This window comes from Canis aureus, chromosome 13, assembly GCF_053574225.1.
Source record: "Canis aureus isolate CA01 chromosome 13, VMU_Caureus_v.1.0, whole genome shotgun sequence".
In the NCBI taxonomy this organism is placed as follows: Eukaryota; Metazoa; Chordata; class Mammalia; order Carnivora; family Canidae; genus Canis; species Canis aureus.
Window position 1 is genome coordinate 57838629 of NC_135623.1, and position 13152 is coordinate 57851780.

The following is a 13152-nucleotide window of genomic DNA, read 5'->3' on the forward strand; positions in this document are numbered from 1 at the left end:
GAAAGGAAAAAGAAAAATTTTTTAATGAAAATAGCATCCATGATATGCAGGACAAATTCAAGTGACCTAATATATGTGTAATCAAAGTCCCAAAATGAGGGACTGTTGAGTGGAGTGGAGGGTGTGTATGTGTGTGTGTGTGTGTGTGTGTGTGGTACACGCCTGTGTGTGCACGTGTGTCCGAGCCTGAAAAATATCTGAAGAAATAAATTCAGAAGAAGTAAAGGCTGCTTTTTTTTTCAAATTTGATGTAAGCTATAAACCCACAGATTCATCAAATTTAAACATTTAAATAGCAAATGGCATTGATCTCCTTATTACTAAATCTAGATAATTTTTTTAAATATTTTAACCTCTGTCCCCCCAAATAGGATTATTTCCCTTCCCCAAAAAGATGATTGTTTTTAAAACGTGCTTTTTGATAATGAGGGTTTCATAGGAGTTTGGCTATCATGTTAGTGCAGAACATATTATGCTGGATTAAAGGATTATGAGTTTCACAAGTTGATTTTAATAAGATTTGGTTCTTAATAGTGTGATTATAGCACCCATGTTACAACGATCAGGCTAATCTCTAAGTCTGTCATGTTTTATTTTGAAACAGTTTTTCTGCTGATAATAGCTGTAATTTTTATGTTCATGTTAGATATGGCTGTGTATAATCTTGTACTTCTTTCTTTTTTTTTTTTAAGATTTTATTTATTTATTCATGAGAGACACAGAGAGATAGAGAGAGGCAGAGACACAGGCAGAGGGAGAAGCAGGTTCCATGCAGGGAGCCCGATGCAAGACTCGATCCCGGGTCTCCAGGATCATGCCTTGGGCTGAAGGCAACCCTAAACTGCTGAGCCACCCAGGCTGCCCTCTTTTACTTATTTCTTAATAATTCTTGGAAGAAATATATTTCATCATGCTAGTTGAATTATTGATACCTGCATTCAATAAGTATTAGCAAGATTGGTTGCAAATATCTTAGAAGAAGTAGAAACAATAATGTATAAAAAATAAAATGTAATTCTAATTTAATTTAAATAAATAAATACATTTAATTCTACTCTGACCTTTATTTAAGTGAGAACAGATAAAACAAGTTGTAGTAAAAATTAAATTCCTACAAAAATGTTTAAAAATAAATCATAGGAGTACTTAAGAAATTTTCTTAGAAATGCCAGGATGACAGTGAAAATGATGGAATTAGGACCTCTGAAAAGTTACGTTTCATGAAAGCTGGCAGAAATTGTCACAACTTTTCCAGAATCCTAGAAACTAACCAATGATTTGCCTATTCAAGAAAAATGGCTGACTCTTAGCAAGAATAATAAGCTTGCTTATTATTGTGATGTTTTAACTTGTCCTATTCTCATCCCCTACTCTCTCTCTAGCTCAGCAGTAACCTTGAAAAATAACAGCCCTGAATTCCTGATATCAGAAGGAGTAAAATGGAGCTGAAACTCTTTAAGACCCTCTTTTCACCCTAGTTGTTACTATTTGACATCTTTAGTGGTTTTCTGAATAGGAAATATTGTCCTTATTTGATCTGGCTTGTGGTATGCTCATTTGTCTAAAAACAATTACAGGCAAGAGTTTTAACTTCACAGCTATTTTAGGTGATGAATAACAGGTGAGCGTAATCAAAGAGCTTTAAAAGGAGAGGCTGAAAGAGATGTTCTTAGGTGTCTTGGAAAGCAGCATGGTTTTGGAAATCTAGGAAGCCATATGCTTGCACAGAAGGGCTGTGCACCTTCTCAGGAAAATCTTGGGAAGTTCCTAATCTCTCACCTCTAGCAGACCTTGGCACTCTGCATGCAGGAAGTGAAGGCCACGGCAGGGTAGTAAATTGCCTAGTTGAAACCTGCCGCAACACACTCAGCCTCTCAGCAAAGACTTGGAGTTTTAGTCCAGGTGTTTCAGGAAATCTGTGTTCAATTATTAGCTGCCTGGCAAGTGAACTAGAGACTTCAGTGGCCACACATGACAGAGTACAGACTTTATAGAATTAATTCAGAGAAATCACTAAACAAACAATAACAACAAGTACTAAAAATAACAACCTTGGGAATGGGAAGTATCTGATTCCCAGAGTTGCCACATTATATTATTTAAAATGTCCAACTTCCAACAAAAAAATTGGGAGACGTACAAAGAAAGTATAGTTCATGTACAGTGCATGATGGTGGACTTCCTAGACACAGACTTTCAGCTCTTTAAAATATGTTAAAAGAGCTAAAGAAAAACATGTCTAAAGAAAAGGCTGAGAGTGAAATCTCACCAAGTAGAGAATATCAGCAAAGATACAGAAATTATTAAAAAGGAATGAAATGAAATGCTGGAGTTGAAAACCATAATAATTGAAATGAAAATTCAATTAGGAGATTATTAATCAGGAGATTATTAATCCTAAAATTCAATTAGATTATTAATCAGGAGATTAATAGCTGATTTCAGCAGCAAAAGAAAGAATTAGTAACTCGGAGATAGTTCAATTGAGATAATTCAATCTGTGGAACAAAAAGAAAAAAAAATGAATACCAGTGGAGTTTCAAGAGACCTGTGGCACAGCATCAAGAATGCCAACATATACATATAGGAAGTCCCAGAAGGAGAGGGGAGAGAATGGGGCTGAAAGAATATTCCAAAAAATAAGAGCTGAAACCTCAAATTTGATGAAAAGCAATCTATACATCAAAAAACTTAAGCTCCAATTTAGGATGCCCTTAAAAAGATCCACATATAGATTTATCATAATCAACTTGTCAAAAAATAAAGAGAATATTGAAAGCAACAAGAAGAAGGTTACTCATCACATACAAGGACTCTTCAATCACATTAACAACTTGTTTCTTATTAGAAGCCATAGAGACCAAAGGCATTGGGGTGACATATTCAAAATGAATATGGAAAAAAAAAAGAAAACAAAAAACAAAAACAAAATGAATATGGGCAGTAACTGTCTACTAAGAATTCTATATCCAGAAATATTTTCCTCAAAAATGAAGAACAGAGTAAACAACAACTGAAAGAGTTTGTCACTAGCAGACCTGCCCCCCCCGCCAAGAAAAAATATATATGGAAGTCTTTCTCACTGAAATGAAAGGACGCTAGATAGTAACAGGAAATAAAGCACACTGGGGTGCCTGGGTGGCTCAGCGGTTGAGTGTCTGCTTTCCGCTCAGGATGTGATCCTGGGGTTCTGGGATCATGTCCCACATTGGGCTCCTTGCATGGAGCCTGCTTCTCCCTCTGCCTGTGTCTCTTCCTCTCTCTGTCTCTCTCGTGAATAAATAAATAATTTTTAAAAAAAGAAATAAAGCACACTGATAAAGGTTACTTCATAGATAAATATAAAAGTGTATATGTATTTTTGTTTGTATCTCCTGATGGTCTCCTATTTGCTTTAAAATACAGCTGCATAAAGCAGTAATGATAAGCTATTTTGTTGGGCACACAATATGTAAAATGTAATTTGTGACAATGACAGCATGATTGCTCATTAGACAAAAAATATTTGACAAAATCCAGCACCCTTTCAAACACTCAACAAACTAAGAATAGAAGTGAATTTCCTCAATTCAATAAAAGGGCATCTATAATAAATCTATAACTGACATCACATTGAATGGTGAAATGTTATATGCTTTCCCCAAGGATGACCTCTCTCATCAGTTCTATTCAGCATTGTACTAGAAGTTCAAGCTAGGGCAATTGGGCAAAAAAAAGAAATAAAAGGCATCCATGTTTAATAATAAGTGAGGTCAGCACATTGTAGTATACAAAAATCACATGCACCTTACATACTAACACTGAACAATCTGAAAATGAAACTTAAATTCATTTACAAATGAATGGAATACTTAGGAATAAAATTAGTCAAGAAAGTGCTATACTTGTACTGAAAACTACAAAACATTGAAACTAATGACCTGTACAAATAAAGACATTCTGTGTTTATAGAAAGACTTAAATGTTAAGACAGAAATACTCCTCAAATTGATTTACAGATTCAGTGTAAAACCTGTCAAAATTCTAAACACTTTTTGGTAGAAATTGGTAAATTGATCCTAAAACTCATATGAAAATGCAAGGGACCCAGAATAGCCAAAAGAATCTTGAAAGAGGAGGGTGCCTTGGTGATACAGTCAGTTAAGTGACCAACTCTTGGTATCAGCTCAGGTTGTGATCTGATCGCAGGGTCACAGGATCGAGCCCACATTGGGCTCTGCCCTCAGCTCCAAGTCTGCTTAAGGTTCCCTCTACATCTCCTTCTGCCCCTCCCCCACCACATGTGGCATGTGTGCTCTCACTCTCTCACTCTCTCAAATAAATCTTTTAAAAAAAAAATCTTGAAAAAGTAACAGCAAAGTTGGAAGACTCAAATTTCCCAATTTCAAAACTTCCTAAAAAGCTGCAATAATCAAGACAGTGTGGGGGCTAGCCTAAGAATAGACCTGCAGGGGCATCTGGCTGGCTCAGTCAGAAGAGCATGTGACTCATGATCTCGGGGTTGTGAGTTCAAGCCATACGTTGGGTGTAGAGATTACTTTAAAAAAAAAACAAAAAGGTATAGACATGCAGGTTAATGGAATAGAATTGAGAGTCCAGAAGGAAACCCAATTGATTTTCAACATAGGTGCCAAGACCATTCGATTAGGAAAGGATTGTGTTTTCAACTAATGGTGCTGGGCATAACTGGTTATCCACGTGCAAATGAATCATCCTGGACTCCCATCTCAAACCATATACAAAAACTAACTCAAACAGATCAAAAACCTAAATGTAAGAAAGTATGAAACCAGCGTCTATCTCTGTATCCCTGGGTTAGGTAGCAGTTCCTTACGTAGAAAACCAAAAGCTCAAACAACCAAAGAAAACAGATCAATTTGACTTTGTCAGAATTAACAACTTTTGTGTATCAAGGCACCTTACTAAGAAAGTGAGAAGAAAATCCAGAGTAGGAGAAAATATTTGCAAATCCTATATATATCTTGACAAATGTCCAACATCCAAAATGAATATATTTTTAAAAATTACAACTGAACAATTTTTAACCCGATTTAAACATGGGCAAAGTGTTAATTTTTCCAAGGAAAATACACAAATGGTCAAGAAGCATAGGAGAAGATGCTCAACATCATTAGTTATTAAAGAAATGCAAGTCAAAGCCAAAATGAGATACTATTTCAACAGGGTATAGGATGGTTATAATAAAAAGAATGGAAAATAATTTTTAGTGAGGATGTGGAGAAATTGGAACTCTTAGTTTGCTGGTGGTACTGTTAAAATGATATAACCACTTTGTAAGACAATTTATCTGTTCCCCAAAATGCTATATGTAGAGTTATCATTTGAGCTCCTAGATGTATATCCAAGAGAATTGAAAACATGTTCACCCAAAAATTATTCATATTAGCAATAAACAACCCAAATGTCCATTAACTAATGAATGACTAAACAAAATGTGGATATTATTTGACAATAAAAGGGAATGAAGTATTGATACATGCAACAACATGGATGAGCCTTGAAAACATGATGCTAAGTGGAAGAAGCTAGACACATTGTGTATCGTTGCAATTTTTTTTTTAAGATTTTATTCATGAGAGAGACCAAGAGAGAGAGGCAGAGACACAGGCAGAGTGAGAAGCAGGCTCCATGCAGGGAACTCCATGTGGGACTCCATCCTAGGACTCCAGGATTATGCCCTGGGCCAAAGGCAGGAGCTAAACTGCTGAGCCACCTGGGCGTCCCATATCATTGCATTTAAACGAAACATCCAGAATAGGGAAATTCATTGAGATGGGAAGTAGATTAGTGGTCTCCAGGGGCTGAGGGGAAAGAGAATGTGGAGTGACTGCTCATGGGTATGGGATTTTCTTTTGGGTGATGAAAATGTCCTCTAATTAGGTAGTGGTGATGGTTTTCCAATCCTGTTCTAAAACCTACTGAATTCTGCACTTTAATATCATGAATTCTATAGTATATAAATTATCTTTCAATAAATAAATGACATCATAATAATATTTATGCTCAGTTGATCATGGCACTGTTTTGTGCTGTGTAGTTTAAGTTGACAGACACATATATTTAATAGCAAGATATATAAATTTTTAAGGTCAGGTTTATTGTAATCTAATATATGTACTCTGAAATTCTTATCATTAAATTATTTTATACTTGATGTTATAAATTATTTGAATAACACATCTCACTTATGTGATGTTATTGTCTTTAAAGGAACTTTATGTATTATGCTGAGTGAAATAAGTCAATCAGAGAAGGACAAACATATGGTCTCATTTATTTGGGGGAATATAAAAATGAGTGAAAGAGAACAAATGGAAAGGAGTGAAAATATCAGTGAGGGTGACAAAACCTGAGAGACACCTAACTCTGGGAAATGAGCAAGGGAAAGGGAGGTGGGAGGGGTGTTGGGGTGACTGGGTGATGGGCACTGAGGGGGGCACTTGGCGGATGAGCACTGGGTATTATGCTATATGTTGGCAAATTGAACTCCAATAAAAAAATAAAATTAAGTAAAAAAATAAATAAAGGAACCTTATGTTATCTTTAAAGGAACCTAATAATGGACATTTAAGAGAAGGAAATTGTTTACATTGACTATTCATGACTAATATAATAGAAACTAAAATTTCTTTGGGGAGTTGAGCAGGTTTGTGGGATGCAACATGTCACTATTTGAGCTTTTTACATAGATCTTTATTTTTCTGACCTTTGGTTCATCTAAATGAAGCTATAAATAGAGGAAGATGATTATATATGCATATATACTTTTTTTCAGGTCAAGCAAATAAAGTGGCCAAAGAAGCTGCTAACAGATGGACTGGTATGTATTACAATGGTACTGATAAGCTATAGTTAAGCTTTTTCTACACTATGATACGAGATGCAGAAGCTGTTGTGCCTAGTTTTGTTCAAGAAAAGACATTTCCAGAAATGTATGTATTAAGGTTTTTTTTTTTTTTTTAAAGAATGTGTTTATTTTTAGAGAGAGGATGTAATCGAGGAGAGGGGCAGAGGGAGAGGAAGAGAGAGAATCTTGACCAGACTCTGCACTGAGTGTGGAGCCCAATTTGGGGCTCGATCCCATGACTCTGGGATCATGACCTGAGCTCTAAAGGTAGACATTTAACAGACTGAGCCACCCAGGTACCCAGGAAGGAAGATATTTTTAGCAGAGCAGAAACAGCTGTTAGGAATCATATTTCCATTTGAAGTTATAACTTGCTCCTTCCGACATAAAAATGTTATGAAAAGAGCATGGCATTAAAACAATTTATGCCTCAGAAAACCAACCTGTCTTGAAAACATCCGTAATAGTTGCAACTAAAGATTTTTATGTGATTATTAGTTAAGGTTTTGCTATCCTTTTACCTAAAAAGTTCCTTAAAATGTGTATAGAATAGAAGGTATTTACTGTTCAGTAATTCAGTATTTCAATATTATAAAATGAGAGATTACCACAGGGAATAAATACAACTAGAGGGCAGCCCAGGTGGCTCAGCGGTTCAGCACCACCTTAAGCCCAGGGTGTGATTCTGGAGACCCGGGATCGAGTCCCATGTCAGGCTCCCTGCATGGAGCCTGCTTCTCCCTCTGCCTGTGTCTCTGCCCACCGCCCCCCTCTCTGTGTCTTTCATGAATAAAATCTTTAAAAATATATATGTTATATATGTATATATGTTATATATATATGTATATATATATAACTAGAAACACCACATCTAAATGATTTATGGCATTAAAGACACTTAAATTTTTTTAAAATACCCTTTAAATGTGATTTAGCAACTTACATAAAACCTTGCTTAATAATTAAGAGTGGAGTTTTTATGACTTTGTGTGAGAGGCATCTTAATGAGTGAGGAGGGGGATAGATGTTGTGAGGTCCTAAACACAGACTCATGCTTATGATATTGCCCATTCTATTTCTGCATATATCCTGGGGATGCCACCATGGAAATGAACAGAAGTTCTACTAGTCTTAAGGCTGTTTCTTTGAAGGAAAAAAAAATCCTATTTTTTACCCATTTATAAACATTTCCACATAATAGGAAAATTTTATTTGACAGAGAATCAATTATCTGGATCACAGGTAACATTGCCTCAAAGGCAGACATCTAGCAACCCAAGACATGTTTTTGTTTTTGTTTTTTAAGATTTTATTTATTTATTCATGAGAGACACAGAGAGAGAGGCAGAGACATAGGCAGAGGGAGAAGCAGGCTCCATGCAGGGAGCCCGATATTGGACTCAATCCTGGGACTCTAGGATTATGCCCTGAGCTGAAGGCAGTTACTCAACTGCTGAGCCACCCAGGTGTCTCCCAAGACATGTTTAATCAGTCTTTTTGAGTTGGTCCATTAAGCATTGTTGTCGGTAGGCTTTTGTTTGTTCTTTTGTTTTAACCTTTGGAAGTTTACTCGCTTCTCAGCCTTTGGCTAAGATCAAATATAATCTTTGGAGGTTTATAATAAAATGGTTTCTTGCACTCATGTGAACCAGCAACTCCTTTCTGCTAAGCTTAGACTTACTATGCTACCTTAATCTTTTCCTCTTCTGATCCAGGTTTGAAGTCCATTCCTTCAAGCTTCCTACAATATTGCATCTGTTCTCTCATTTCCCAGAAATCTTTCTGTGCTCTTGGACCCAGTTCTGGAAGCTCTACACATAATACCTGATCTTCTCTCTTTAATATACTAGTAACACTTTGGAATGATTTAGTAATAGGTTGATTTTTCTCTCTCTACTCTTGTGTCAGCTGGAAGGCGTAGGCTCTCTCCCTTATAGGGTACCTGTAATACATTTCATACCTGTGTGATGTAGCAGTGAGCCCTATGGAACTGTTTGACTGTGAGTGACAAGAATGTATGGTTATGCAGACACTAGGACAACTAAACATCCTTCTGGAGTGCCTCATGTTATTAGTAGTCTCTCCTAGGTCCTCATGAAAACTAAAGATTTGTTTAAAAAATTTACATGAAGATTCATTTTTTAATATCTGTTGATATTTCATTACAATTTAATTGAAAGAACTGGGGATATTTTATTAACTTTATTCTTTTTTTTTTTAAGATTTTTTAAATTTATTCATTAGAGACAGAGAGAGAGAGAGAGAGAGAGGTGGAGACACAGGCAGAGGGAGATGCCAGGAGCATGCCAGGAGCCCGACGCGGGACTCGATCCCGGGACTCCAGGACCATGCCCTAGGCCAAAGGCAGGCGCTAAACCGCTGAGCCACCCAGGGATCCCCAACTTTATTCTATTTAATGTAGTAGTATTCACTTTCAAAACAAACTTCAATACAGACATGCAGTTATCATTGTTCGATACTTGGAATTAAACTTCCTAAAATGAGGGATGCCTGGGTGGCTCAGCAGTTGAGCATCTGCCTTTGGCCCATGGCGTGATCGTGGGATCGAGTCCCTCATCGGACTCCTTGCAGGGAGCCTGCTTCTCCCTCTGTGTACGTCTCTGCCTCTGTGTGTGTTTGTATGTCTCTCATGAATAAATAAATAAAATCTTAAAAAAAAAACTTCCTAAAATGATATATTTAAAGGTGATCAGACTTCAGGTATGAATATGTTAAGGATATATCACATTACAAAATACAGACATACCTCAGAGATACTGCAGGTTTGGTTCCAGACAACTGCAATGAAGTGAATACCACAATAAAGTGAATCAAATCAATTTTTTGTCTCCCAGGGCATATAAAAATTATGTTTATGCTGTACTGTAGTCTATTAAGTGTGCAATAGCATTATGTCTATGCACCTTAATTTAAAAATACTTTATTACTGAAAAACACTAACCATCACCTGAGCTTTCCATGAGTTGTAATCTTGCTGATGGAGGGTCTTGCTTCCATGGGGATGGCTGCTGACTGACCAGGCTGGTGCCTGCTGATGGCCATAGTGGCTGTGGCAATATGTTGAAATAAGACAGTAAAAGAAGTTTGCCACATCAATTGATTCTTCCTTTCACGAACGATTTCTCTGTAGCATGTGATGCTGTTCGTTAACATTTTATCCACAGAACTTTTAAAATTGGAATCTGTTCTCTCAAACCCTCCCCTACTCTATCAATTAACTTTATGTAACATAGTAAATTCTTTATTAGTCATTTCAGTAATCTTCACAGCATCTTCACCAGGAGTAGATTCCATCTCAACAAATCACTTTCTTTGCTTATCCAGGAGAAGCAACTCTTCATCCCTTCAAGTTTTAATATGAGATTTCAACAATTCTGTTCCATTCAGTCTCCACCTCTAATTCTAGTTCTCTTGCTCTTCCCACCACATCTGCAGTTACTTCTTCCACTGAAGTCTTGAACTCCTCAAAGTCATCCTTGAGAGTTGGAACCAACTTCTTCCAAACTTGTTAATACTGATATTCAGACCTCTTCCCACAAATCACGAATGTTCTTACTGGCATCTAGAATGGTGAATCCTTTCCAGAAGGTTTTTAATCTACTTTGCTCAGATTCATCAGAGGAGTCACTCACTATCTCTGGCAACTATAGCCTTATGCAGTGTATTTCTTAAATAAGATTTGAAAGTCAAAAGTACTCCTTGACCATGGGCCACAGAATGGATGTTGTGTTGGAGCACAGGCTGAGTAGATTTCTGGGATCTTCAGGATGGTAAATGAGCATTGGCTTCAAGTGAAAGTCACCAGTGGCATTTGCCCCAACAGGAGAGTCAGCCTGTCCTTGGAAGCTTTTTTTTTTTTTTTTTTTAAGATTTATTTATTTATGATAGAGAGAGAGGCAGAGACACAGAAGCAGGCTCCATGCTGGGAGCCCGATGCGGGACTCGATTTCGGGACTCCAGGATTGTGCCCTGGGCCAAAGGCAGGCACTAAACTGCTGAACCACCCAGGGATCCCCTGTCCTTTGAAGCTTTGAAGCCAGGCACTGACTTCTCTCTAGCTATGAATGTCCTACATGGCATCATCTTCCGGTAGAAAGCTATTTGATCGACATTGAATATCTGTTGTTCGGTGTAGCCATCTTCATGAATTGGCTTAGCTAGGTCTTCTGGATAACTTGCTGTGGCTTCTCCATCAGCACTTGCTGCTTCATCCTGCACTCTGATGTTACAGAGATGGCTTCTTTCCATAAGCCTCATGAACCAACCTCTGCTAGCTTCCAACTCTTTTTCTGTATCTTCCTCACCTCTCAGCCTTCATAGTGTTGGGGAGAGTTAGGGCCTTGCTCCGGATTAGCTTTGGCTTATAGAGGGCTGCCTTCTTGTGTCCTCATATGGTCTTTTCTATGCATGTTCCTGGTATTCGTGTATCCACATTTCCTTTACTTAAAAGGACAGCCGGCAAATTGGATCAGGGCCCACCTTAACAAGCTTGTTTTAACTTAATCATCTCTTTGAAGACGTAGTTTCCAGATACAGTCACATTCTGAGGTCCTGGATGCTAGAACTACAATGAATTTGAATATGAAATTTGGTGGGTGGGGGGTATACAGTTCAGCCTTAACACTCCAGAGGAACCTCTTTTAACCCCTCATTATCACTATCAACACAGTGCTAACATTTGAAGGAATATTCTGAACCAGAAAGCTTCACAACTTATTTCTCTATATTTATAAAACATATTCAGTATAAAGGTCATACATACATGAAAGAAAATGTGTGGGTGAAAAAAAACCCACAAAAACCTGACTCTCATTCCCATTCCCCAAGTGCAGCCCCTGTGAGCATGTTGGTATTACTCTGCATCCCTCATTGCCTATTCATAGATGCCCTTCCAGCAGATACTTAGATTGCTTTTATTTTTTTTTCTTACATTGGAATAAAGATTTAACCATAAATCTTTGTACAAAATTTCTTTTGTTTCCTTGAGATAAATTCCTTTAAGTAGATCCAACACTTTCTCAGTGGCAAAATGCATTTTAAATCCCCTACCCCCCCAGAGGACATGAAGAATACATCTGTTCCTATCTTAGTCTTAGGATAGGAGAACTACCTTTTATCCTCCTCTCCCGTTCTCCCTCACACTTGCCTGATTATCTGGAAACCATTATTATCTGTGGGGAAGAGAAAAAGGTCTGGAGAGAACGTGCACCCTTTGGGAACAGGAGCAGTTGTAATTCCTGAGGTAAGAGTCCTGGCCTCTGCTGTGGAAATGTGGAGGAAACACTGTTGTTAGCCTTTCCTTGTTTTTGGATTATCCTTTTTGTTTTTTGTTTTATTTTTTAAAGATTTTATTTATTCACTGATGAAAGACAGAGAGACAGAGGGAGAAGCAGGCTCCATGCCGGGAACCCAACATAGAACTCAATCCCGAGTTCCAGAATCACGCCCCCGGCCAAAGGCAGGCACTTAACCGCTGAGCCACCCAGGGATCCCCATTTTTGGTTTCTTCTTAAATTAGTGGGACCTAATTTACTGAATTTTTAAATAATGCTAGTTATTTAGTAACTAGTAATAATCTAGTTGCTCAAAATACTGAAGTATTTTCTTTCTTCTGAAACTAATTGCCATTACTTTTGAAAATAAAGCATACTTCTAATTTTGATACCTCTGAAAGTGATAGAAGTAACAAAAAAAAGAATATACTTATATCTGAAATGTTTTATGATTGTGTTTTCAATTTTTAAAAATATTTCTCAATTTTCTTTTAGATAATATATTTGCAATAAGATCTTGGGCCAAAAGAAAATTTGGGTTCGAAGAAAATAAAATTGACAAAAATTTTGGAATTCCAGAAGACTTTGACTACATAGACTAAAATGTTCAATGTTGGTAAAGGATCTGTGTACTTGTGAATATGTAATTTTTAAAATCTTATCCAACTAAATGTACTGAATTGCCATTAACCTGTATTTGTGTTTATCATTTTATTAATTTTAAATAAAGTATAAACTGGAGATGGTTTTCACTCTTTTTGATCAAAAGCAGGATTATTCCCAAGTGGTCATCAGAGTAGGATAGTACAAATAAAATCATCCACTTAAGTTAGATTTACAAATAATTTTTTAGAGATCACAGACATCATGGCAAGACAACATAGTTTAGTTTCATCCAAATATTAAATGTTGACAACTAAGAGTACCTTTGAAGGTTCTATTGCAGACATACACCCACACATTGATACTTGGAAATAACCTTTAATACTT

General features: G+C 36.9%; 1 protein-coding gene across 5 annotated transcripts in view; it reads left to right on the forward strand.

Moving 5' to 3' along the window:
• The window catches only part of MND1 (meiotic nuclear divisions 1), a 63447-nt gene extending 50544 nt beyond the window's left edge, over window positions 1-12903 (forward strand). For 2 of the 5 annotated variants that reach the window (XM_077846431.1, XM_077846433.1), the window contains 2 exons: window positions 6797-6841; window positions 12658-12903. In XM_077846431.1, the coding sequence (XP_077702557.1) occupies window positions 6797-6841; window positions 12658-12764 (152 nt within the window). In that variant the 3' untranslated portion in view covers window positions 12765-12903. Of the gene's footprint in view, window positions 1-6796; window positions 6842-8583; window positions 8983-12657 lie in introns of those variants that run through there. The other 3 variants (XM_077846432.1, XM_077846430.1, XM_077846434.1) reach the window with 3 other exon arrangements.
• The last annotated feature ends 249 nt before the right edge of the window (window positions 12904-13152 follow it).